This window comes from Halichondria panicea, chromosome 12 (assembly GCF_963675165.1).
Source record: "Halichondria panicea chromosome 12, odHalPani1.1, whole genome shotgun sequence".
NCBI classification, from domain to species: domain Eukaryota; kingdom Metazoa; phylum Porifera; class Demospongiae; order Suberitida; family Halichondriidae; genus Halichondria; species Halichondria panicea.
In genome coordinates, this window is record NC_087388.1 from 1,151,661 (window position 1) to 1,178,688 (window position 27,028).

Below are 27,028 nucleotides of genomic sequence, written 5' to 3' on the forward strand. Positions count from 1 at the left end.
TTTCAAGCACACGCTCACATGCACATATGCACACACCACCTGTAAATGTTTCATATGTAATCAATGTTTTATTTGTTGTTTCCAATAGTCAAGATATACCCACAACTCTTAATGTTGCGCAGGTACTGAAAATGCCCCACTTCAATCAAAGATTTGATCAGCTCAGGTGATATTCTACTGGAGTAAACAGCATTCAAACCCAACATTTAATTTATGAGCTTAATTATTTCCTTGTACAGATTTGTTGTTTCCGATCGATGAGTCCCTGATTGACTCTGCTTTGAACTGCTTACAGGGATGAATATTTCAATCCATTGGAATAACTTTTTAAACGAAGCATCATTCCCTGTAGCCTCAATCCCAGGCCGATCCGTCTCTTATTGAACGCTATAGGTCGCCTCCGAGCTACATTCCCTGGTGATATTGCCAGATAGTATAATTCGACTGGAAAGTCTCAAGAACCCACCTGGAAAATATTAGTAGAGGTTCTCGCAGTCAACCCACAGGATTGTCCAACAAAACAAGTCAAATCTCACACGAGCACAGTAAGTACATTACCGTATAGCGGGTATATTTCGCGGGTATATTTCAAGGGTATAAACTTTCGCGGAATGACTGTTAGAAAGGTTTTGGTGGAATAGTAGTCTTTTAGTGGGTACATTTAATTAGCGAAAACCACAAACATTTATATACCCTCGAAATATACCCGCTATATATAATAATACGGTATATAAGTTATATAGTTATATTCATTGTAGACGTGCTTCTACACAAGAAAAGCAATCATTTGTCCGATTCCAATCATTTGCTGCCATCATTGGCTCTAGATGGCAGTGTCTTACTTCTCCCTTCTCCCTCACTTCTGAAGACATTGTGAGCATCAAGAGAGAGACAAGAGGAGCAGAGCCTACCAGACAAGCACTCGTCATGCTGCATGGTCATGCACTTTTCGTGTTCCATATCTGTACCACATTATGTTAGATTTAGCTGCATGCATTCAATTGCACTTACATACTGTAGATATAGCTGTTCAATTCAACACATGTTTGTGTCACTGAACTTTCAGAACTCATGCCTTGCCACTTGAGCAAAAATTACTTTTACACTTCCAATCGTTACTTTTTCTACTGTTATGTTCTGTGTAAAGCAACATCTTACATCCTTCAAAATTAGCACATTTTTTTTACTACTATACAGTTATTCTAATGTTGTCAACTCTGACCTGAATGAAATGAATTTTTGCACTTAGTTCTATAGCTTCAATGGCCGGGTGTGCATGCAATGTCATGACTTAATTATGTATACTGTAAAAACTACATTATTACTCAATACACAGTACAGTAGTTTCGTATAGTTATACAGTATCCTGTTTGTCGCAACCATTAGCTATTGACAGTGTGTACTTGTACGAAACTGTATATACCAGTGCAGTACCTATAAAATAAGCAGTCCTATCGGGAATGGAAACCAGACATCATGCATACTGGAGTAAGTTTCAAACACGCGCTCACATGCACACATGCACGCACCACCTGTAAATGTAAGCAATGTTTTATTTGTTGATATACCCTTAAAGATACAACTCCTAATGATGCGCAGGCACTGAAAATGCCCCTCTTCAATCAAAGATTTGATCAGCTCAGGTGATATTCTACTAGAGTAAGCAGTATTCAGCACAACGTTTAATTTATCTATGAGCTTAATTATTTCGTTGTACAGATTTGTTGTTTCCGATGGATGAGTCCATGATTGACTCTGCTTTGAACTGCTTACAGGGATGAATATTTCAATACATTGGAATAACTATTTAAAACGAAGCATCATTCCCTGGTGATATTGCCAGGACTGTGGATGTCTCAAGAACCCACCTGGAAAATATTGGTAGACCCTCTCGCAGACAACCTACAGGATTGTCCAACAAAACAAGTCAAATCTCACAAGAGCACAGTAAGTATACTACCGTATCAGTAGCAGGTATATTTTGAGGGTAGCAAAATGACGGTAGAAAGGTTTTCGCATAATAGTGGGTATAACGGTATAATTAGCGAAAACTACAAACATTTATACCCTCAACATATACATGTACCTGCTATATAATAATTATAATTATAGCTATTCTATTGTAGACGTGCTTCTACACAAGAAAAGCATCGAAAGCAATCATCTGTCCGTCCCTGGCAATAAAATTCTTCAATCGTTTGCTGCCATCATTGCCTCTCGATGGCAGTGTCTTGCTTCTCCCCTCTCCCTCACTTCTGAAGACATTGTGAGCATCAAGAGAGAGACAAGAGGATCAGAGCCAACCAGACAAGCACTCGTCATGCTACATGGTCATACACTTTCCGTGTTTCATATTTGTACCACATTATGTGTAGATATTTAGCTGCATGCATTCAATTGCACTTACATACTGTAGTATAGCTGTTCAATCCAACACATGTTTGTGTCACTGAACTTTTAGAATTCATGCCTTGCCACGTAAGCAAAGATTACTTACTGCTGCACTTTCAATTGTCTAATTATATGCAACACCTTACGTCCTTCAAAATTAGCACATTTTTGTTACACTGTTACAGTTATTCTATTTTGACATGAATGAAATGAATTTTTGCACTCAGTTCTATAGCTTCAATGGCCGGGTGTGCATACACAAAACTATATTATTACTCAATACACAGTACAGTAGTTACATATATATCCTGTTTGTCGCAACCATTAGCAGTGCATGTGTACTGTACGAAACTGTACCAGTACAGTACATAAAGTAAGCAGTCCTATCAAACTAAACTTAACCAGAAACCCTCTCATCCATGCATATATAAAATTCCTGATCATACAGTTGCTGTTCAACAGAATTGACAATTGAATTTGTATTTAACACTCAGATATAATTACGCATGTATACTATATATACATACGTCACTTTGGTCTAGATCTAGTACCATCTTGCATTATATAATTATACAGACATTTGTTCTCACGATCACTGCCTCTGTTTAATATTCCCATGAGCCAGAGACTGATCATAATTATAGGACTTTTAGCTTATAACTATTTAATTAACCAATTCGGTTTTCCTGATCACACATGACATAGCCCGCTATAGGTGTGTATATAGGACATAAGAATCTAGAATACCATTTTATGGGTTAATTATTCAGCACCACTTCCTTTTCCAGTTCCACGCATGCAGTAAATGTTGTATTTAAATATTATGCAAGTAACGGCACATAATGCTATAATGTTTTTAACAATCACAAAAACAGTGACTATATATAGTCATATAAAATGCGCACCATAAAAACTCAACACAAGTTAGTAAAACTATTAGCAAAAGCAAGAGTTCATTATAATTACACAAAAGTTAAGTATACAGGCCTAAAACTACAGTCTGTCTAATTCCAGTGGATTAAAGTTTGCAAGGTTAGCTGCTTCTGACCATGCAGCATGTCTTGAGCCATCCATTTCCGGTGCATGTACATTGCCGGCTGCTAGGGCATGACTCATTCCTCCAATTTCGGCTTTGCATTCGGGACATTTGGCCCTTTGCATTGCTCCCCCACAATCCCCAATTACATAGGTGTGGCCATTGGGGCACTTGTACCAGTGACCTTTCGGGAGGCCAATAGCCTTGACTATCTCAAGTCTTTCTGTTTCGGATAGTCCGTCAATACTGTACTTTTCACGCAGGGACTTGATTGTTTCAAGAATAGTCTCTTCTTCTTTGTCTGAAACTTTTTCTAGTTTCCAGCCACTCTCCTCCAGTTTAAGGATAGTTGAGGTGATTAAATCACGTTCATCAAAGGGTTTGAATAGGAATCATTTTAACTTGGAGCTCAATAAGCTTTGCTAGAAGGGTGAGTCTTCGCATTTCAGCTTCAGCATCAGAGAGTTGTTGCTGTGATATAAACTCTTGCATAATGAACTCTTTAAGGTGGTTCAGGTCTCGTTTTATTCTATCAATCTTTGGTTGATAACAGGATTGTGTTACAGAAAGCAGATTTAGCTTTAGATTGGAGAAAATCTCAATTGTTGTGAAAATTGGAGCAGAAACGAAAGTTTAGCTTTAGTAATGTGAGGGAAGAGAACAGTATTAACACTTTTCTTGCCTACAGTGGAATCGTTCGATATAACTCGTTCAAGTACACTGAATTCTTCAGCAACAAACAATCGATTCAAAGAGCTAGCCTTTCCGAGTCCTGTTTACTCTCGCTAGTTCAATTTAAAGGTCAATGGAGTCAATAGTACTCATCTGCTTCTTCTTTATAGCTTAATTCCACATCAGCCAGTTTGCTCCTAACGTCATTGCCATATCGGAGGTATTTTCTCACTGGAGTCTTGCACCTTGGGCATACTTTCAGAGTGATTTCTTGGGACTCTCCTGTAGGATCACTGTTGTCAGTTGACATCCATTGATCAAGCATTTCTACAACAACGATGTGATTGCAATCTGGCAAAAGAATGAATCTGGCATCTTCTTCATCCTCGGGTCCAAAAATTATCTCAGTGACTTCTTCTTTATCACAGATACGGCACAGTTTTGGGCACAATTCTCCACAAAGTCCAATGCACCTGTGTTTGCATTCCTCCAGGCACTTTGGACATGGCTGATTGCAAGGAGGTCGATTACACAGCATTCCGCATGGCTGAGTGCAGGTAAAATGAGGGCAGGACCAGTCACAAGGCTCCATGCAGGGAGCACATGGTTCAAAGCACATTTTGGGGCAACGGCTGTGGGTGCAAAAGTTGGCACATGGCTTGGAGCATGGAGGGCAGCTTGGTGTGCAAGGAAAGTCACAGAGGTGACCACATGTTAAGGTACGATCGCATTTGGACTTACAGCGAATGTGAAGACATCCCATTTTGCAAGTGTAGCAGGTTCCAGTACATGGATGTTCACAATCTAACAAAGCACCGCAAGGCACGGAGCACTCCACTAGATCTTCTTTGAGATAGCAGGAATCTTGGACAGTGTGCCCACAAGATAGCTCTTTGTCCACTTTCACAGTACATTGAAGAGTGCAAGGTTGAGAGCATTTTTCTTGGCAGAGATGACCACATGGTAGAACTCTTTTACAAAGTTTTTTGCAGGCAATTTTTGCTGGTCATCCGAGCAAGCACAGCTTTGTGAATGACCGCAAATAAGGACTTTCGTTACTTTCTCTTTACAAGATCCGCAACCGCCTGAACACTCGTAGCACTTTCGTTTACACACATGGCCACAAGCCAATTGTTTTCTGCAACCTTGTAAGCACTTGTACTCACGATGCTCTATGTCATAGGGGTGACAAAGTCGACGGCAGACATGACCACAGGGCAAACGAGCTTCACATTTCTTTTGGGATCCACCCTCTGGGCATTTGAGAAAATCTTCAGCCGCTCGGGCATTTACTTTTTGGTCTTGGTGAATGTGGCAATGTAATGGGAGACCAATACAGTCCATTTCTGTGAAGCTCTCTATTATTTTAGGCCATATCGTTTTAACCTTGTCACGAAGCATTTCCATGTTACCAATTACGAACAAGCTCATTTTGGCTCTCGACAAAGCAACGCAAATACGATTCTCAATTCCGACAAATCCAATTCTTTGTTTATTGTTGCTCCTCACAAAGGACAGCAATATGATTCGGTTCTCTTCTCTCTGGAAGTCGTCGACAACAGCTGTTCGAACACCATTGATCTTTGTGGGTCTGAGAATTTTTTTAATCTCAAGCAGTTGTGCTCGGTAGAGAGTCAAGATGGTGATTTCATTTTGTTTGTAGCCTTGTTTCAGCAAGATAGTCACAGAGAGCTCCTAGGTACTTTGCCTCGTGAGAATTTGAGTGACCTTCTATCGTCTGCTCCGGCTAGATTCATGGTTGTCCAGTTCTTTATAATGATTATAATTATGGCTGGAGTAATCAAGCTGGCAATCTCAGGTCTCATTCGATGCTGAATACTTAGTGTTTGTACAGGACAATCGTTCTTTGCTAAGCGTTCGAATAAGGATACATTAAAGTCGTGCTTCTTTTCAAGCTCGTAGTAAGTTGGCTTTGGCCGTAGCTGTTGATGGTTACCAATTAAAACCAGCTGTTGGACTGTTGGGGGACAAAAAAGTGAAAATGTGAGGCTCAAAAATGTCAGCAGCTTCTTCAATAACTACTATTTTAGGTAGAACTGATTTAATGATATGATTGTGTTTGGCTGCTCCTGTCGTAGTCATGCCAACTACATCTGAATCTCGGACAATCGTCATATCCATGTTTCTGTTGAAACTCTTCACAAGCAGTTTTGTAGCCATCTGAAAGTTGTTGTCTAAGGTGGGTTACATACATGTCCCTCCAACGAAGGTACGATCTCCATCACTGAGTCGGGTGTAAGCTCCATAAGTTAGGGATATTAGCAGCTTCATCAGCAGTCATCGGTCGCAGCCCATGATTTAGTTGCTTGTATCAGCTTCCTTTTTTTACTTCTGTCCATTTGAACCGTCTGCCAAACGACGTGCCAATCACCATCATTCTTTTTTCCTGCCCCTTTTCCAATTGCCATTCCTCCTCTTTTAGAGCCTTGTATACACGACTTCGATCCCTTCAACTAGTCAATCTCCTTGTATCATCTGGACTTTAGTGTCTTCTCCACACGTATATAATACATGCATATAGCTATAAGAGCAGCATTATGCACCCTCGTTTAGGATGAAAGCATCTTGGAGAGATAGTACAGCCAATCAGATGACATAATTATCATGTTTCGTCGATGAAGCCAACTTGAAACAGCTGTGGCAATGTGTGTATTGTTAGTACATTAACAAGATAAAATAGCTAGCAAGAATACCTTCTCTTTCTTCATGTATGGAACAACACTGCACACAGACACACATGTAGCACAGCCTACATAATAATACAGAATCAAGTTCCTAGTATATAATTAATGGATCTAACCATGCAGCAATCTGCTAAACCGCACCAATTAGTTTAGCACCAAGTCTATACCAGTGAATTCCAAGTGAGATAGCTACTGACTTGTAACAAACATTTTCATCATGTTTTTTCATACAATAGTTATTATGCCTGCACCCCAGCAAAAGCAGAACCTAATCATTGCAGTTTTATCACTCCATTTCCTGTTGTATTTCCCTTTACATTTTCAACATCCTGTTTGACTTGGTTTTGCACGAGCCCCTCCCACTCCAGTTAGATCAGACTTGGCTTTGAACATTTTACAAGCCTTGAACAATCAAGCAAACAAACTGCAAGATTACACTAGACTAAAGTTTGACCCATCGTAAGGACTAGAGAAAGAGTGGTGAGTTATTGCAGCTTAGATCTATCTATGATTAATACAACAGTTTTCAAAACAAATTGTTTATGATTATGATAATAGCTCTCATTATAAGTATTAAAAGGCTAATCCTGCCACTCATGTTTGGCCAGAATAACGTTTGTTTGAGTGTAAAACATGTAAACCCCTGGTAAAACTTCTTATATTAATACTTAAATTGTAGATCTATAACTTAGTCTAAGAATAAGTGTGGCAATACAGTTCTATACTAGGCAAGTGAATAACATGTAAAACTATAAGATATGAGAACACAGATAAACGAATGAGAGGGATGTAGCAACGCCCAGCACTAAGCTTTCGTTGGATAAAGGCTAGTTGCCTTTAATGAGCAAAAGGGGTGTGTGCACTCTAAAATGGATCAAGATTTCAATACATAGTCTATAGAGTTGCTTATGCAGAGTGATAAAGAATTGAGCTACAAAGAGGATGCTGTTTCCAGGTCTTTCTTTTTGATAACCAATGACGAGAAAATATACTTGCGTTCCACTTTCTAGTATACCTATAACCTGCAGTGTCAGGCTTGGAGCACGTTACCATAAGTAAGAGCAGCTAGGAGAGGTATATATGGAACCTTTTTGTAGACTTCTGACAAATGTTCTATGGTAGATACCCATGCAGTAGTGTTGCGTGGGTGTATGTGTGCATGCTGCAGGATTAATCTTGTACGCTCTGGCTTCCTACAAGAAAACTATAAGCAGCCGATATCAGCATGCACGATGCCGTGTGTATATATACGTTTTTGAGTGAGACTGGCCTCAAACCAGAGGGTGTGACGTCACACACTGCACTAATTGCCTAGCATCACGTGAGGCATTGTCTATCCCTCTCTTTCAAGAATAAGCAATAATATATTTTTGTACTTAGTTCCTTGGCTTACAGACATCTCGTCGCACAAAATAGTTGATTACATTATATTGTCACTGTCTAGTGTCTAACATATACCATTTCTTGTACGTAGGCTGCATACAATGTCATGTGTTTGCTTATCAAGTTGATACTAATTAACCCTGTGTATGACATCATACATTATTTTGCATGCATGTGCACGGCCTGTACAATGGTATTCATTTCAATGAAATTCATTTTGCAGCCCATAATTATGAGTAAGTCATCAGGGATAAGAATTAGAATGCACAAACAAAAATTTGATATTCATAGGCACACACTAACAGGTGGATATAATGGCATGGGACGTACTGTAAACTAGCGAAAACTTAGATGAGCCATAATTATTATGGCATACTACTATAAAATCTCGCTAACAGACATCAAAGGGGGGGAAAGACGTCTGTAGAATGGTCGCTTTTCATGGCCCATTTTGGAATGTTGTCGCACCAATCAGATTGCCAGATTTTATAATGAAACATTCTGGGTATGGTTTTATGTAGAAAAGAAGTGTTCGCTATAGCAGCTAGAAGCTACACAAAAATGATTATTAAGCTGCTGCTAATACTGTACTTCTCTACTTAAACCGTTTTTTCTAGCATATTTAATACCTCGAGGCGTAGCCGCACGGGGGATACGTAAAGCTGGCTGTGCGTGGCCCAACGGTACAATGTAACGACAAATAACAGCTTCTATGGGCTTCTAGCCACATTCTCTTGGATTTTAATTAGTGGAGGATTTGCAAAATAAAGTTAGTTTGACTCACCGTGAAGGCAGTTGCATTGCATTCTCTTCAGAATCTTTTATGCATCATCTGTGGGCATACTCAATTTATGTGTTAGCCTTGCACTAAAGCGTTATAGCTGTTTGATCATTGACAGGAAATACAAAATGACTAAAACTTCTACATTCCTTGAAGATCATTAAGCTCCTCATCAAGAGCGTAACCAGGATTTTTCGAAAGAGGGGACAAAAAGTGATCGCTTATCAGCCGTGCAGCGCCATAATTTTGAACGGAAGCCACACCTCTTAATAATAACGTCATAATTAAGTTCTCTACCTAGTTGGGTGTGGCTTGATGTTCTAGAAGGAGCTTTTAAATTAACGCTAAATTGTGTCTGGGCACAAATAAAACGCATGAATCTCGTATACAGTGGAACCTCCATAAACGGACACCATTGGGGAACAGCCTTTTTTCATAATTATGAGAAATGATACCACAGTATACAAATGTGCAAAATCTCACGAATAAAAATCACACACTTAGCGGGCTATGTCATGTGTGATCAGGAAAACCAAATTAAATAGTTACAAGCTAAAAGTCCTATAACTATGATCAGTTTCTGGCTCATGGGAATATTAAGTGATCATGAGAACACTTCTTATCAGTCATTGTTTCCCCAACCAATTTTTGTACTAGATCTAGCTATATAAAACTATATATAATATAGTTTTCCTATGTCATGACCGTGTAGCAATTACGGAAATTCCTTAACATAATGGTCGCAACCATTTGCCGCAGTCTTGTTTCCTGAGGATGTCTGGTTTCAGTTGGGAAGGGGAAACCATGCATGCAAATACCTCTCAACCATGCTGCTAATTATAATAATTCATGGCTGAATATTACGTTTATACTGTTATCACTAAAACTTGACGTACATGCATTGATCGCAAATGCGTGTATTTAACGCTCAAACATGGTCCTATTTTTTATACTGCATGTATACATAAAAATTATATTATAATTATAATTACATTATAATGTTCGAAGGCCGGGTCATTTTGCATGCATACATCTAGGAACATACAACCTATATACACTTGTTTAATACATACTATTGGTACCTATATAATTATGCACTCGACAGGCTCAGCACACCTTTGTTGGAGTTGTTGGTGTTTCCTCGCAACCATGCATATAGCTTCTCACCAGAGGAGGCTGGAACCACTTGACCTTGCAGACTACTTTTAGTGTCTGTAAGCTTTTCAGGGGGGGGGGGTCAACTTTTATTTCCGTCCGAGATACAAGTCTCAAGGCCAGCTGTGCGTTGACCTCGAGAACGAGCCACCGATGGTATCGAAGCTTACACAAGAGCACTGTATCTCTACTTTTGAGCAAAATTGGCGAAAATAAAAGTTGACCCCTCCCTACAAAATACCGTTTTAAGATCACATACACTAAAAACTACTGCAAGAGGAAATCCAATTAGTGACCTTAATTAGCTACGGTCAAGTGGTTCCAGCCTCCTCTGTGCTTCTCACTATTTATTTCTGTAATGGGAAGAGTAGAGTGTTAGCTTTGCAGGGACCTGCATGGAAAATACTGAAACATGAACATGCATGTCATTGACATTGCACAGATGCACAGATGAATGTAGCCTCGAATCTATCCCTCGGTTCCAGGCCGCTTCACAAGAAGTCTGGGATCGAGGCTAAGATAAATGCATCCATTTCCTGTTCTATTTCCGTTTACATTTCAACATCCTGGTTTTGCACGAGCCTCTCCCACTCCAGTTAGATTTACTTGTATGTACTCGGAAAACAAGCTTTTGAACAAGCAGCAAACAATCAAGCAAACAAACTGCAAGATTACAAATTACACTGGACTAAAGTTTGGCCCATCGTAAGGACTAGAGAAAAAGTGGTGCAAGGTAAATCCTTATTGCAGCTTAATTAATACAACAGTTTCAATATAAATTGTTTTATGATCATAGCTCTCATTAAAAGGCTCACCTTTGGCCAGACACAAGCTTCTCTGTTTGAGTGTAAAACATGTACATCCCTGGCAAAATTTTTTACTAATGCTTCTATAATTAATTAGTCTAAGAGAATATTAAAGTGTGGCAATTAGTACAACCAGTAGGTTGTACATAGGATTGACAGTGCAGTTGTGCGTGTTTGCACACATTTTGATAGTGCTATAGGCAAATAAGTACATGTAAAACTAAAATATAAGAACACAGATAACGATGAGAGGGATAGCAAAAAGTTTCCGTTGGATAAAGGCTATATAGTTGCGTTTAATGAGCAAAAAGGGGCGTGTGCACTAAAATATGGATTATGGTCTATTTTAAAGCTGCTTATATATAATATTCAGAGTAAGTGATCTCTAAAGGGGGTGTCAGTGTACTCACTGCATGGTCTGTTTTCAGGTCCTTCTTTTCGATAACACAATTGATAGAGAAAGATACTTGCATTCCACTTTCTACCTTATAATTATAACCTGTGTCTTGGAGCACTTTATACAATATACAGTAAGAGTAGGAGAGGTATATGGAAACTTTTGTAGACTTTTGACAAACGTAGATACCCAGTAGTGTTGCGTGGGCATGATGCAGGATTGCTCTTGTACGCTCCAGTCGTCTACAAGAAAACTATAAAAGCAGATAATTATCGGAATAAGGGAAGCATGCAGTATGTACGTTCTTGAGCGTAACTAGCCTCAAACCAGAGGGTGTGACATCACACACTGCATTTGCCTAGCATCACGTGAGGCGTTGTCTATCCCTCTCTTTCATAAGAATAAGTGTGATAATTCAATAATAATATATTTTTGTGCTTAGTTATCGAGGCACATGGGCGGGTATATAGTAGTCGGTTGGTTTGTCTGTCTGTCTGTTTGTGATTTCTGAGCCTGCTCACCTGGATGCCATAGAACTGCGTTTACAGCATGGTTAGCCTTCACACAACAAGTTATTAGTTTTAATAATGACATATTTTGCTTCGTTGTCGAATAAAAGCGAGCAAAAGCTTGAACTTACACGTTGGCCATAATTATTATAGAACTCTCTATAATTATATGCCCGGCTTTAATTCGAGGCACTGATTTTACAGCCACGTGGATACAAATTATTTGTTTTCATGGGAAGAGACTCCATGCAGTCTTCTTTGCTGGCTATACTGCATGTGAGCCTATACTCCGGTCCCCGCTGTATGTCAGCCTGGTGTCTTACTTTTAACACTCCGGGCCTGCTCTGCTGTGATCCAAATAACGTACGGTCCAGGACTCCCAGAGTGCATGTCAGGTGCTTTATTTGTATAATATTATAGCTGCTGACTCTGATGTGATCCTATAGTCCTATAGCTATAGTATATGTCTGACCATGCACCACTATACGTCTGTTTTCAAGGCCTTGTCATACAGTTCAAATATAGAGTAGGTAGTTTGCCGCTCGTGTTCATGTACGTATATACCGTAACATTACATGCTTGGTTATGAGACGTAAAACAGCCGAGGGTTAGCACTTCAGTGCTCTAGTATATTAGCTTTGGGTTACAGACAAAATAGCATGTGTTTAGCTAGTACACGTAGGCTGCATACATTGTCATGTGTTTGTTTATCAAGTTGATACCTGTGTATGACATCATACATGTGCACAACCTGTATAATGATATTCATTTCAATGAAATTCATTTGCAGCCCATAATTATAGAGTAAGTCGTCAGGAATCAAGAATTATTGAGGGATAAGAATTAGAAATACAATGCACAAACAAAATGATATCGATAGGCATAGTTATAGGTATGTTAACTAGCGAAAACTTGGATGAGCCATAATTGGCTGAGTACAAGCTAATCTCAGAGCTCTGTAATCACAATAATTATAAGCAGCTAGAATAACACATTATTAAGCTGCTGCTATTCTTTATGGTATTGCTGCCATAAAACTATAGGTTATAAGGAGCTCCAACCACAATCATTAGCAAGTACTACACGTAGCTCGTGGACTAAGTGTGTTATAAAATGCTGAAAGAGATGATGTCTTGAAGAAACACTTATTTTGAGGGAATTACCCGGAAACAATTTTGCTTAATAGTCTCGTTCATAGGGCGTAGCGCGGAGAGTTTTCGAGGCTCCACTGCAGATTCAATGTAAAAGCATGGCGTGCACCACTCCATTTCCAATCTCTCTAACTCTTCAATCTATGGTTATAAACTGGGTGTGGCCGTGACAATGTAATATAGTGCATGTATGCAGTGAGTTAATAGCTAGCTCTACATTCTATCCTTCAGACTTGTCATCAAGGCCAGGAGGGTGCTCAAGCCTCCAAAGTTCCCACTGGATCCTTCACTGACGGATACACCCTTTTTCTGCGCATGTGCTGCAGCATTCAAAGATGCGTAACTACAACGGCTGAATTTCGGTAGCCCTACAGAATAGTAATTTAATTACTTGGAAGGTTATCAAAACATGCACCGTACATTACTCAACTGCTGTTAATAACAGAGTCCACTAGTAAATACTATAACTAGGGTGACACAAGGTGTCATGGGGCGAGTGTGTTAGCAGTATACAGGTAGTTCACATCTATGTGTTGTGAATATCTATGCCTGTCTTGTTCCAAGCGTGCCTGTCTGGCCTCAGGAGTCTCTGTAGAAAAAAAAACACTGGCTTATCATCATGAACGCCACTTGTCAGTGGCACTTACCTGAGGCTCTGCTGGTTTGAGTTGAAGCAGCCATTTGCTGTAGGCGTGCCTGTCTGGCCTCAGGAGTATCTGTAATGAAAATTACACTGGCTTATATCACCTGTACGCCGCCTGTACTTACCTGAAGCTCTGCTGGTTTGGGTAGAAGCAGCCATTTGCTGTAGGCGTGTATGCCTGGCCTCAGGAGTCTCAGTGTCCCGTCTCAGTTGCTGGGATGCTCTATTGGCATCCAGTGCAATGGTTATCTTGAATCTTGAGTGCCCTGTGCTTTTCTCTGCGTTTGGCTAGCCTGACTTCTTTCTCTTCGGCTGTTTCTTGGGCTCTTGCTTGTCTCTCTCGATCCCTCCTTATTCGAAGACTTTCTTGTTTGCGTTCGTTGTTTGCATTCATTTTATGCAACTTTTTCTTATGCCTCCAGTTGTGCAAAATACACAAGAAATTGGTAAGGACCGCGTGTGTAAAAACCAGCTAATCAGGCCGTACGGACGTACCATTACATACATACATACATACATACATACAGAGAAATTTTCTACCGACGTCACTACGATAGGGCTCGCTACGCTCGCCCCAATTATGCTGGGTGTATATACGGGCTTCCGTAAAAAATTATTAGATTTCTGATAAAGAATAATGTGGGCCAGTAGCTATAAGTGATCCTGAGTCCTGAGTTAGTCATGAAGCTTGTCACAGACCTGCTTTGGTTATCCCAGACGTTTCTGGTTTTATCCATGCATCTATCCATGCAATCGTCCCCATGAATCACTTTATGTAATCAAGCTATTTGAAGTTTGTTTACTAATCTAACTTTAGATGGATATATAACAGTGGCGGATCCAGGAAAAATGAAAGTGAGGTTCCAAACTAACGAGCGCGCAGCGCGACTTTATTGGGGTTACGCCCACTTCCGGTCACACGTGACTAGGGAAAATCCCATACTCAGCCAGGGGAAATCCCATAATAGACTTGCGTAAAGCTAGCTAGCTGCCACGAACAGTCAACTAGCTAGCCTAGGCTAACCTGAACACTCTTTTGGCAGTTGATACATCAAAACAACAGGTAAAATCATTGAATCAAATTACAATAGCCACAAAAACTGATAAAATATAGCTAGCTGGTGTCATTAAGCCTTCTAAAGTTAACTTCAAAAGGGGGGGTCAAGGGACCCCATGGACCCTCCTCTGGATCCGCCACTGTATAGATATTTGTAATCAATTGTCCAAAATCGATTCTCGTAGACAATTGATTTCGTCAGATCACTCACGTACGTAATATTCAAAAATCTGAAAATTGTTGTCAAAAATTGATTTCATATCTGATGCACACAAGTTACGTTCTCTAAATTGTTGCAAACGGCGTTCCATATACACATTCTAGTTTCCTTAGTAACAGCAAATCCTCCTCAGGAGAAACAGAAAGTTGTGTCTGTAATGATCAATCGTGATTTTGTTGTCCGATTTTGCAAGATCATGTTCAGACAGAGCAACTTAGTATAGTTGATACGGCGTTTGCGACAATTCACTAACACAATTCAATCGTATATAATTTTGTAAAAGCTACTCTATAGTGTATAACTCTTTCATTAATTTTATTAATCAGTACTGTATAGTTGTGGAAATGACTGATGGCAGCCAGTCATGTGATACACCCCTGCACACTGCTGCAAGCCGTGGGGACTTAGATGAGGTCAGAGAGCTGTTGAAAACAAAGCAATATGAAGTCAACGTCAGAAACTCACACAACCAAACATCTCTTCATCTTGCATGTGCTAATGGTCATCTCGATACGGTTTGGACACTAGCCAATGACTTTGGTGCTGACATAGGAGCTATTGATAATGATGGAAATACACCATTGCTCTTTGCTGCTAAGAACAAACATGTGCAAATAATTATCATGTTGGTTCTATTATCACTGTATGGTAGACACCTCTTCAACGGAGACTATGTGCTCTGTTCCTTTAGCCGTAGTGAGATGGATTGTCATCACGTTAAACTCTTTGAGGATGTCCTCTTTGAGTATTACAATGATTCTGAAGCATTGGAGAAAACTATGAGTCTGATAAGTAAATTCTTTGTTGAATATATTCAATTCAAGGATTATAAAGATGATGGCTTTATTGCATTGTTTGTAGCTGCATCACTCGGTCTCAAAGACTTGATTAATCGACTAGTTACACAGAATAAAGTAGACCTGAATATTAGGGGATTCCATGGCTTGTCTGTTCTCCACGGTGCCTGTTTTGGAGGACACATCCTGCTCATGGAGAATCTTATTTCAGAACATCTTACGGACCTTTCTGTTAAGGATACACAAGGGAACTCAGTTTTGCATTACGCAACTTTAAAGGGGACTCCCTATGAATGCTATGGTGGTCACATAGAACTAATAAACAAACTAGTGATAGAATATGGCCTTGATCCCTCAGATAGAGATGATGATGGAAATACACCTCTACATATTGCATCCATTTTCGGACATGTTGAAACGGTGAGACACCTGATCAGTAAGCACAGTGCTGATATCAATTGCACTAATAATAAGAACAGCACATCATTGATGCTAGCAGTGGGGAAAGGTCATGTCAATGTTTTCGATGCGTTAGTCAAAGAATTTAAGAACAATTGTCATGTTCGAGGTTACAAAAGTCGAAATCTAGTTCACTATGCATGCGAAGGTGGCCAAATAGAACTAATAGACAAGCTGGTGATGGAATATGGCCTCGAATCCACAGTTAGTGATGACGATGGAAACACACCTCTACATATTGCAGCCATTTTCGGACATATTGAAACAGTGAGACACCTGATCAGTAAGCACAATGCTGATATTGATTGCACTAATAATCAGAACAATACTCCATTGAATCTAGCTGTGTTAAATGGTCATATGCATGTTTTGGATATGCTAATCAAAGAATTCAACAACAGTTGTCATGTCCGAGGTTACAACGGTCGTGCTCTACTTCACCAAGCATGTGAAGGTGGTCATATAGAACTGATAGACAAATTAGTGCTTGAATATGGCCTCAATCCCGCAGATAAAGATAATGATGGTAACACACCTCTACATATTGCAGCCTCCTTTAAAGGACGTGTTGAAACAGTGAGACACCTGATTAGCAAGCACAGTGCTGATATCGATTGCACTAATAATCAGAACAGCACATCATTGATGCTAGCAGTGGGGAAAGGTCATGTCAATGTTTTCGATGCGTTAGTCAAAGAATTTAAGAACAATTGTCATGTCCGAGGTTACAAAAGTCGAAATCTAGTTCACTATGCATGCGAAGGTGGCCAAATAGAACTAATAGACAAGCTGGTGATGGAATATGGCCTCGAATCCACAGTTAGTGATGACGATGGAAACACACCTCTACATATTGCAGCCATTTTCGGACATGTTGAAACAGTGAGACACCTGATCAGTAAGCACAGTGCTGATATCGATTGCACTAATAATAAGAACAGCACATCATTGATGCTAGCAGTGGGGAAAGGTCATGTCAATGTTTTCGATGCGTTAGTCAAAGAATTTAAAAACATTTGTCATGTCCGAGGTTACAAAAGTCGAAATCTAGTTCACTATGCATGCGAAGGTGGCCAAATAGAACTAATAGACAAGCTGGTGATGGAATATGGCCTCGATCCCACAGTTAGTGGTGATGATGGAAACACACCTCTACATATTGCAACCTGGACAGGACATGTTGAAACAGTGAGACACCTGATCAGTAAGCACAATGTTGATATTGATTGCACTAATAACCAGAACATTACACCATTGTGTTTAGCTGCTGTATGTGGTCATGAGATTGTGATATATGCTCTGATAGAGTTTAATTGCAGTCCACATGTAAGAGGATACAATGGTCAAACTCTGCTTCATTATGCTTGCCAAAAGGGTCATATAAAACTATTAAATAAACTGGTAACTGAACATAAGGTGGATCCATCAATTAGAGACAACGATGGGAACACACCTCTGCATCTTTTGTGTCGTACACCCTATACTGAAGAAGAGAAGCTGAGAACAATCCTTTGCGAGCACCAGTACTGGACAGTGTTTCAAGTTAATAATAATGGCAACACTCCTCTTCAAACAGCAACTGTTTACGAACAAGCTTATTGTGCACGCTTACTATTGCAGAAGTACAATGCTCCACTTTTTGTGCGAAATAAAGATGGAAAGACAGCCTCTGATTTAGCAAAAGCTCAGAGAAGTCATGAAATTGTTACAATTTTCAAAAATTATAATTCAGAAATCCAGTCAACCTATCAACAACTAGACAAACTTGCTAAACAAGAGTTTGATGGTGAAAAGCACCTCACCAGAATATTTGTTGTAGGTCATCCAGGTGCAGGGAAATCCACGCTTGTTGAAACTATCAAAAAAGAAAGTTTAATCAGCTACTTCAGCGCATCAACTGTTGCCCCTCACACTGCAGGGATTGTTCCAAGTACTTATGACAGTAGTGCTTATGGAAGAATGATACTCTATGATTTTGCTGGTGATTCCGAGTACTACTCCTCACATGCTGCAATTATGGAGTCAATCAACACATCGAAAGGAAGTAATATATATTTGATAATTTGTGATTTGAGTGAAGGTGAAAAAGCTGCTGTCACTAAATACAGCTACTGGCTTTCATTTCTATCCTACAATATTAAGCAATTCTTAAACACGATTATTTTACCAGTGGGAAGCCATGCCGATGTCATTAAAAAATCGCCAGTTGAACAATCACTATCTGTACTTGACAGTATATCACAAAAGTTTTGTAGCAGCTCCAAGATTGAGGATTTTCACATTGAACAAAGTGTTGCTCTCGATTGCCGTAAACAAGGGACTGTAGTGAATGACATAAAGGAACTCACGAAGAGATTCTCCAAATTAATATCTCCTATCGAACTTTCCCCAGAAACAAGCACACTCCTAGGATTGTTGAAAAAAGACTTTGAACATGTTCCAGCTTGCAAATTAAGCCTCCTTATCTCTCACATAAAAGATACTGGAATTCCGCTGCCACTAAATTCTTCATTACTATACACTCTCATAAGAGAGTTACATGATTTGGGTCTGCTCATAGTGATAGAGAGAGAAGGGGACTCCATTGAGAACCACATAATCATTATCAAGATATCAACATTCACATCAGATGTACAAAGTAAACTATTTTCAAAGTCTGCTAAAGCTGACCTCACAAAACGCATAGGTGAACTCAAGTTCAGCGTAGGCATTATTCCAGAATCACTACTGGAGAGAGTGCTACCAGAGTACATCACAAGAGAAATTTTACTTAAGCTTCAGTACTGTCACGAAATTGAGAATTTGTATGTGGAAGAGGACCACACTCTTTCTCAAGTATCTCCTGGAACAGTACCAACAGAAAGTGCCACTAAAGATCTATTCTTCCCTGCTTTATGTGATCTCAAGCTTGATGAAATTCAATGGCCTAAATCCGAAGGTGGCAAGATTACTTTGGGATGGTATGCTAAATGTGATGGTGACAGATTTGACTTCTTCCCAACACGATTTCTTCATGTGCTTATTGTTCACCTCTCTCACAACTTTGCACTAAAACAAAACCTACCCACAAGACACAGACTCTCCACTACAGCTTCCGATTCTTTGATTGCTGAGGTACATGCTGCCAATCCTCACTGTCGCGTCTGGTCGACTGGTCTGCATTGGCTTATGAAGAACGGGGTGGAGGTATTTGTCGATATGCCTAAAGACGCTGATAGTAAAGAACTGATTGTATTAGCAAGAAGTGACATCGAAAGTCGATTCGAATGTTCCAAAACTCTGCAACTAGTTATTCAAAAGGTAGTCGAAGTAAAAGTTGAATTCTGTGATGGTATAGTGCCTACTGTTTACCTTCTTGATCCGAGCAACCTCAAGGATGAACCTTTTACAAATGCTAGAAATGCATCTAAATATTCTCTAAGAGATATTGATGAAGCATTAGTAGAAGGTGCTGAGCGAGTCATGGATAAAGAAGGACAATGTTTCTCCACTCCAACCAAAGAGGAGTCATCATACTGGAGTAAGTATTAAAGTCAAGTAATTCTTGGCTCTCTATATAAGTTTGCCATTTCTATAATTATTATAGCTCTATACCAGTTTGGACGTGCCAGTTACTACAGCGCGAACATTTCAAGGCACTTTAAAAGTATAATGTTCGTGGGTTGACTGCTTACCGGAAGCCACGCCTTTAATCTTTGCACATAATTCTAAAGAACAATTTTCGTGGAATTTATATTCGTGTAGGATTGCTAACGCACGAAAAGAGCGAAAATTAAAATTTTGCGCTATATACGGTGTGCACTTGTAACTATATACTATAGCCAAATAAAACTAGCATAATGAATACTGCGCATGCAAGACTTTCACTTCTTATTTGTGTCACGATGGCATTGCATGCATGTGGAGCTATGGGTTCGGATCCCACCGCTGCCACCATGTAATATGCTCTAGATTTGCTAGGTCTCATAGGATTCACAAGATATAATCAATCACCCTAAGTCCAGAACACATGTTATTACATAACCAAAGCTATTACATCACTATAATTGTAAGCTATAAATACAATAACCAATATAGTACTACTACAATAATATTTATATCTCTGGTTATTATATTTCATGCAGGGTCGCCATTTATAATCAGTTTAATGCAACCCCAAGATGTTTGCTGTAAACCTGGAGAGGAAGTAACATTTACTGTATCGACATCACCATCTGCTACTACGTGTGTTTATCAATGGTATTTTGAAAACCAAGCACTAACACTTCAAAATCCTGACTATAAAGGGCAAACATCTAAACGTCTCCTAGTATTAAAATTCCTACCTAAACATAAAGGTGTTTATTGGTGTATTAGTGAAGATGGATCAGGCACACAGATCACTTCACGTCATGCAACACTCACTGCAGGTATATACGTGTCTGCTTAAGGTCTATATATATACGTCTAAGTGACTTCTGCATGATGACTGTGTGCATGTGAAAAGAAGCTGGTAACAAATTATTTATACCATGCCAGTATTTAACAAGGTATATATAATTATACACATGCAGATGGAGAGATTATTGAAAAACAAGAATTGCAGTACATAGGGAAAATCATTGAAAATTCTGGTATTAACTTTGGTAAATATGGCCTTCAGACAGAGCACTTACTCAATGGTGAAAGTGATGTCACTTATGAAGAGATGGAGCTTCTAATGAATGTAAATCCAAGTACACAATTACAAGTGTTGTCAATAAACTTAAAGCAGGAAATCACATCAAGTAAGCAAATAGATCTAGTTTACATGTACCACAGCAATGTAAAAATTAGGCTAGGCTGCCACAAGTACCGTATAGTGGGTATATTTCGAGGGTATAAATGTTCGTGGTTTTTGCGGATTAGGCATGAACCGCAAACATTTATAACCACGAATTTAATATTGCATGCATCATGCTGCAAAAAGGCGCCAGGAAAATTAAATCCGCGAAAACCTTTCTAAAGGCATTTCTGCAAACATTTTTACACCCTCGAAATATACCCGCTATACGGTATTAGTTATTACATGGCTATAATTATGAGTAAAGGGCCTTGACCACAATCGACTACTGGGCCAATAAACTGCTTGTGGCATGAATTGCCATGTTATTACCTAATTTGTTGCCTTGAAAAACCATTTGCTGCTTATAGAAAACCAGCCATAGAAACCACTAGATATGAAACAATTTTTTTGGGGTACATGTAGTTTTAACCAGAGGCGGGTTATAGTAGTCTGTCTGTCTGTCTGTCTGTGTATTCTGAGTCTACTCACCTGGATGCGATAGCACTATGTTTATGCCATGGATAGCCTCAACACAACAAGGTAGTAGTTTGATGTTAAAGCTTCGTTGTCAAAAAAGCGAGCAGAAGCTAAAAATCTTGAACTTACACGTTGGCAGCTAGCTAGCTAACTACACACGGCCTTTATTCGAGGCACCCTACAGCTTAAGTGATCCCGTACAGAGGAGGTACGACAGGCGCGGTGCAGCTCAGGCAATTAGCCTTTGATTGAGAGCAATAATTATCCGCCCAAGCCCCGCCCACGTCGTATGTTTTTGCTGAGAATAATCAAAGGCTAATTACTTGAGCTGCATCGCGCCTGTCGGACCTCCTCTGGATCCCGTACCAGGAACAATTTAAAAGGGTCGCTAAAATAGAAAGCTAGAAATGTGACTGGCTTAATTGCTGTCTCTGTAGCAGACTGCTAGGTCCTACTCCATACTTCTCTAAGACTCCAAGCTTCTTATAATTTGCTGTGATCCACAGTGCATATAATATGTATATGTACCACTAAAACTCAGCATCTGGTTTAGTTTTATTGCTCCTGAGTTGCTAGACAGCTCAGTCATACATCACTACATGCACTGCACTATATCATTCTTTGGTTTCCAGCCGGCCGAGGGTTTGCACTTTAGTGATCTAGTTTTGTTCTGTTTTTGGTGGCTGGAATTATTAGTCATTGAAACCATGTATGTGCTGCATTGCTGCATAGTAAATTTCCCACAGGAACCACACATGTCTCAACTATAAAAGTAATGATTTGAAGTATTGGATAGAGGGTGGGCTCAGGTCTCAAAAGATCATTTTGCCCCAGTGCAAGAATTATGCCTTCCATTATTATGCCTCGGTGCGCATGCACAAGCGAAGTATACGGTAGTGTATTTGTGTGTCTGTGTGTGTGTGTAGTAATCGGTGGACTGGACTACTGGACTGGACTTGACCTGACTATTGCAACACATTCCTTTTCCTCGTAACAAGACCACAATAACATAACACTAATTAATTACTATGAAGAAAATAAACACATAGAGTAAGTAACCGATCTTCGCCAGATACCTATAATCGACGGCTATTGCTCGAAGCACAAGACGACTTTGCACAAAACTAACTACATGGACGTACAGATGGGTGTAGTGGCTTGTAATGAATTGTGTGTGTTCACTTTTTCACTGGCTTAGATCTATGGACTATATAGTTCTCTTTCATAGCTAAATAGGCTTCTCTATGCAAATAGAAGATTGGGCCACGCCCAACTAGGCAAATAAGTTAATTATGATGTCACTAATAAGAAGTGTGGCTTCCGGTCAACCAAATGTTGGCGCTGCGCGGCTAAAAATCGGGCGCTTTGCGCCCTCTTTCATGTATGGTAACACTCCCTTCTGGTCCAAGATCTCAATGTAGGTAGCCACGTTGACAATGGAGTGAGGGTAAACATCTTTTATGGAAGAGACAGCATCCTGTACAAATTATTCCTCAAAATCCTGGCTATGCCCCTGAAAAAATTCAACTTCTTAGTAAACTATAAACCACAAACAAGACGGATGAGCACCCCCCCTGCTATCAGATCCGGTCGTAGACACAAAGGATGTTTCTGCACAAGAAAAACCACTTGAGAAGGCTTGCACACTATTCTGAAGCCAGCTGAAGAGGCTCTCATCAGGGCAAATCTAGTAGGTAGCAGAGGGTACTCAAGCACCCTCATGACCTTGGACAAATTAATTATCTTTGTGTCTCACTCATTGGCTGATGGAAGTCACTCAGACTTGGTACTAGCTAGCTGAGTAGCTGTAGACGTATCTAGTACAGTAGTATCTTTTAAAAGCTGTGACAAAAGCAGTGCAGACTAGACGGTCACTCGACAAGTAATCGAGTGCAGCACTCTTGCAAAAGTATCTAATGTCATAATTATTGACACCGCACCTACCTGTGGCATAGAGGAGGGAGGAGTGTAAATCAGATGGGCGGTATTTTTTCCTTTATTGGAAAACGTGTTTCTGATCAGAGACTTCTCAAAAATAGCATGTGGGCGGGAAAAAAGATTGGTTTGTGGGGTTTGTTGATGAAATCATGCTGACATCAGCAATAATTTTCATTTGATGCAGGCGGTTGACCAGAAACACGTTTGCAATTAACACAGACTTTATATATATTCTTCTACCATGGTGGAGGAGTAAATGCACAACGCATAACCAATCACGTGGGACTCATACCACGGTTACCAGAAGGGGGCTGAGGGGGCTTGACTCTCCCCCATTTTAAGCTCAAGAAACTCAAACTCAGCTTGAATCATCCTGAACTCTCGATTGTGTCTATATAATATCTATCTATATAATTATAGCTACATACATAATGAAGTGGAATTGAGTGGCCACCATAAAATCTAATGTGCATGCATGCTGACTAGATCTTAGCACTATATAAGTGAAGTATTTGCATGCACTTTTTTCTGCTGCATAGCCATACCCATGGTTGAGGATGTTAGACAGTTTTTGTCACACTCCATGGAGATAAGGATATATCTGTACCAGCCATTAGTTTGCTCACTCATCGCCAACTTGCTGGCATACTAAATTGTATGCAGATTAGCATTAGTTTTAATATTCGCGATTATCAACATACCAATATAACAATGCATGCATGCAACTGTCCAGATTGCACTATAGAATCAATCAGAGTATGTTTTCAAAAATTTCTCTGGGGAGGACCTCCATATCCCCTTTCAAATTCCTGGCTATATATATATACCATGCATGTACCACTGCATGGTTACATAAACCACCTAGCCTGAGAGCACTAGAACCACGAACAATACGTATAATTTATATTATTCTATAGGAATAAAAGAGGAGCAACTCTATGCCAAAGCCATAAAAGAGATGGTCTCCCTTTCCTACACCAAAATCATTGCCCTTGGTCCAGGCCAGGTTGGAAAGTCTACTTTTATTCGCAGATTGTTGGGAATTATGAAAGGAAATGTCCAAACGTCTCTTCTAGAAACACAGCCGCAATCTAGTACAGGTATTTTGGAGTCGAGAGAAGCTTGTATTCAGTATAGCCGAGTAACTGGTGCTATAGCCAACAAAAAGTGGTGTGTTTTACAAGATGAGCTGCACAGTCAACTAAGTGGTTTAATGTCACTAATAAGTAAGCAATCTCAGCAAGATCCTGAGCACGAAATAATGAAACCGTTAATTAAAGAGAAAGAGTATATAACCCCATTAGCAAGTTATGTTCAAACTGTAGTAAAAGAACCAATGAATGTTGCTGCTGTGCGATTGAAAGAGGAAAAGAAACATGATCAAGCTTTATCTAATCGTTCTGGAATTCGATCAGTGGAATCACTGCCAGTTACTACACAAGAGCCGAGTGCTGCTAGTGAATTGATGCCTCGAGAATCAGATATTGATATAACAATTAGAGAGTTCAAAGAACTAAGAGAGGAATGCAGACTAAACCCAGATGGGGTAGAATTTGAAATGCTATTTAATGTAGCAGATATTGGTGGCCAACCAGCATTTCTAGAGATGCTACCATCCTTAACTATAGGACCAGCTCTATACCTTGTGTTTATGAAACTCAAACAAGGGCTAGGCTCAAGATACACTGTGCAGTTTAAATGCAAGGACTCAAATGTTAGGCTTTGTAAGAATTACTCATACACGTCAGAAGAAGTAATATTTTCAGCACTTTCAAGCATAGCATGCTTTGGACACTCAGATGAACAAGTGGAAATGTATGTTCGGAAACCAGGATCAGGTGATAAAAAGCGGAAAGATTCTCTTGCGTTACTGGTAGGAACTTTTCTTGACGAGATTGAAGATGATCAACTCGAAGATATAACCAGCCAACTCGAGAAACAGCTCGAAAACACAGCATTTTATAAAGAAGGTCTCATCCATCGCAAACGTTTCAGTTTATTAGTGAACAATATGAGTGCCGAAGATAGTGAAATAGAAGATCACAGAGAAAAATTAGAAGCAATACTCAGAAATACATTTCGGGAATATCAAATCCCGACACAATGGTTAATGCTAAGTATTTGTCTTAAGCTTCTTGCTAGAAATCAAAACAAGTATCATGTTTCCTTTGATGATTGCGTCCTGTTGGGGAAGCATTTCGATATGGAGGAAGAGATGGTGAGTGTTGCCTTGCAATTTCTACACAAATACATTGGGCTTGTCATGTATTTTCCTCATCACGAGAATCTCAAGAAAATTGTTATATGTGATCCGCAAGTTGTTTTTTTAACCATCAGTGAACTAATCTTCAACATTTACGATCACAACAAGGATCAAGTTAGCCAAGCACAGTGTGACCACTTTGTTCAAACTGGTTGCTTTTCACCTCAAGATATAATGTTATTAAGTAATAACGATCTGCCTATGAATAAGAAACTTATTTCTATTGATACATTAGTTGATCTATTAGTTTACCTAAACATTGCTGCTAAAGTACCATTGTCTTCTTCTAAAGAGGAGTACTTTTTGCCTGCGGTTCTGCAAACTGCTGAAATAGACATTGTAAAAAGGAAGGGTAAAGAAAAAAACAAGGAATTGCTTCCGGAACCAATCTGTATTCGATTCAAAACAGGATTTTTACCTTTAGGATTTGTATGTGCTTTAATTGCAAATCTTATTGCTGAAAATAATTTACGTCCACTCATTGATGAAAGCAACAAGTTTTACAAGAACAGGATTCAATTTCGATTCAAAAATAACTTTATTATCTCTATGATTTCTTGGCCTAGGTATTGTGAGTTTCGTGTCTCAAGGCACTCAGGCAATATTGAATTTTGGAGTGAGGATTGTTGCCCTCTTATCAGTAAAATTGTACGCACAGCTGCTAACAAGGTCATTCAATCTATGCAGCATGGCTTGCGTTCAATAAGTAGATCTAGAGATTCTGAAATGTATGAATTAGCTTTCCAGTGCCCAAGACATCCTAATGCAGACTATGGACAGGAATCTCTCGCTAAACTAGTTTATGATAATTCCGACCAAGATATTTCTTTGAATTTGGATCCTAAGGAGGCTATATGCACAAATCCAGAATGTGAAACTGCTATTGATCCACTAACTCCCGAAATGATGGTTTGGTTTGGTAAAGTAAGTGAAACAAAAAACCTTATCAGTGTCATGCAGTAGATGATTTTGATAATTGTTTTTACAGGTTCCAAGTATCCCGCTGAGAATTGAAAAACAACCTACTCGAAAAGAAAATGTTATAAGCATAAGTGCAGAGGGAGCACGACCACTAACATATGAATGGTTTTTAGGAATGAGTAAGCTCTGTGATGGTGATAACCAGGGCTGTGATTGTTGTACAACAGAATATCTCGTCATTAAAGATAGAAAACTATTGACTGAAGGTGTATTCAAATGTAAAGTGAAGGACAAATTTGGCAACTGTACTGAATCTGATAATCTTGGTAAGCATTATCGTTGGTTGTGGCAATGAAAATATCTTGTTTTGAACAGATCTCTTCGAAGAGGATCTTAGAAGATGGAATTTGCACAAAGAAGAGATTAGCAAACTAAAAGGTGCATTAAATGTTTTATTTCATAC

At 39.4% G+C, this 27,028-nt stretch overlaps 3 protein-coding genes and 2 long non-coding RNA genes across 12 annotated transcripts in view; 3 read left to right on the forward strand and 2 right to left on the reverse strand.

Moving 5' to 3' along the window:
* LOC135344748 (uncharacterized) overlaps positions 1-1,237 on the forward strand; it is a 28,389-nt gene extending 27,152 nt beyond the window's left edge. For 3 of the 7 annotated variants that reach the window (XM_064542003.1, XM_064542004.1, XM_064542005.1), the window contains 2 exons: positions 123-545; positions 759-1,237. The gene's annotated coding sequence lies outside the window, so the exon portion shown is untranslated. Of the gene's footprint in view, positions 1-88; positions 546-758 lie in introns of all 7 variants that reach the window. The other 4 variants (XM_064542008.1, XM_064542006.1, XM_064542007.1 and 1 more) reach the window with 4 other exon arrangements.
* Positions 1,238-1,590: 353 nt separating this feature from the next.
* LOC135344750 (uncharacterized) lies at positions 1,591-2,617 on the forward strand. The gene is made up of 2 exons (XR_010397517.1): positions 1,591-1,947; positions 2,127-2,617. It is a non-coding gene; the product is annotated as an uncharacterized LOC135344750 (long non-coding RNA).
* Positions 2,618-3,807: 1,190 nt separating this feature from the next.
* On the reverse strand, positions 3,808-6,241 carry LOC135345448 (NFX1-type zinc finger-containing protein 1-like). Its single transcript, XM_064542869.1, is given in 5 exon segments — positions 3,808-4,776; positions 5,616-5,776; positions 5,778-5,826; positions 5,828-6,087; positions 6,089-6,241. Coding segments are annotated over 5 exon segments (1,161 nt in total). The 3' UTR covers positions 3,808-4,238.
* Positions 6,242-7,164: 923 nt separating this feature from the next.
* LOC135344751 (uncharacterized) overlaps positions 7,165-27,028 on the forward strand; it is a 57,415-nt gene continuing 37,551 nt past the window's right edge. Inside the window, exons 1-8 of one of the 2 annotated variants that reach the window (XM_064542010.1) lie at positions 7,169-7,284; positions 10,609-10,856; positions 15,233-19,682; positions 20,287-20,571; positions 20,716-20,928; positions 24,299-26,568; positions 26,633-26,891; positions 26,941-27,003. In XM_064542010.1, the coding sequence (XP_064398080.1) occupies positions 15,251-19,682; positions 20,287-20,571; positions 20,716-20,928; positions 24,299-26,568; positions 26,633-26,891; positions 26,941-27,003 (7,522 nt within the window). In that variant the 5' untranslated portion in view covers positions 7,169-7,284; positions 10,609-10,856; positions 15,233-15,250. Of the gene's footprint in view, positions 7,285-10,608; positions 10,857-15,232; positions 19,683-20,286; positions 20,572-20,715; positions 20,929-24,298; positions 26,569-26,632; positions 26,892-26,940; positions 27,004-27,028 lie in introns of both variants that reach the window. The other variant, XM_064542011.1, reaches the window with a different exon arrangement.
* Positions 13,444-14,220, reverse strand: LOC135344757 (uncharacterized). The gene is made up of 3 exons (XR_010397520.1): positions 13,755-14,220; positions 13,634-13,702; positions 13,444-13,575 (listed from the first exon to the last, which is right to left on the reverse strand). It is a non-coding gene; the product is annotated as an uncharacterized LOC135344757 (long non-coding RNA).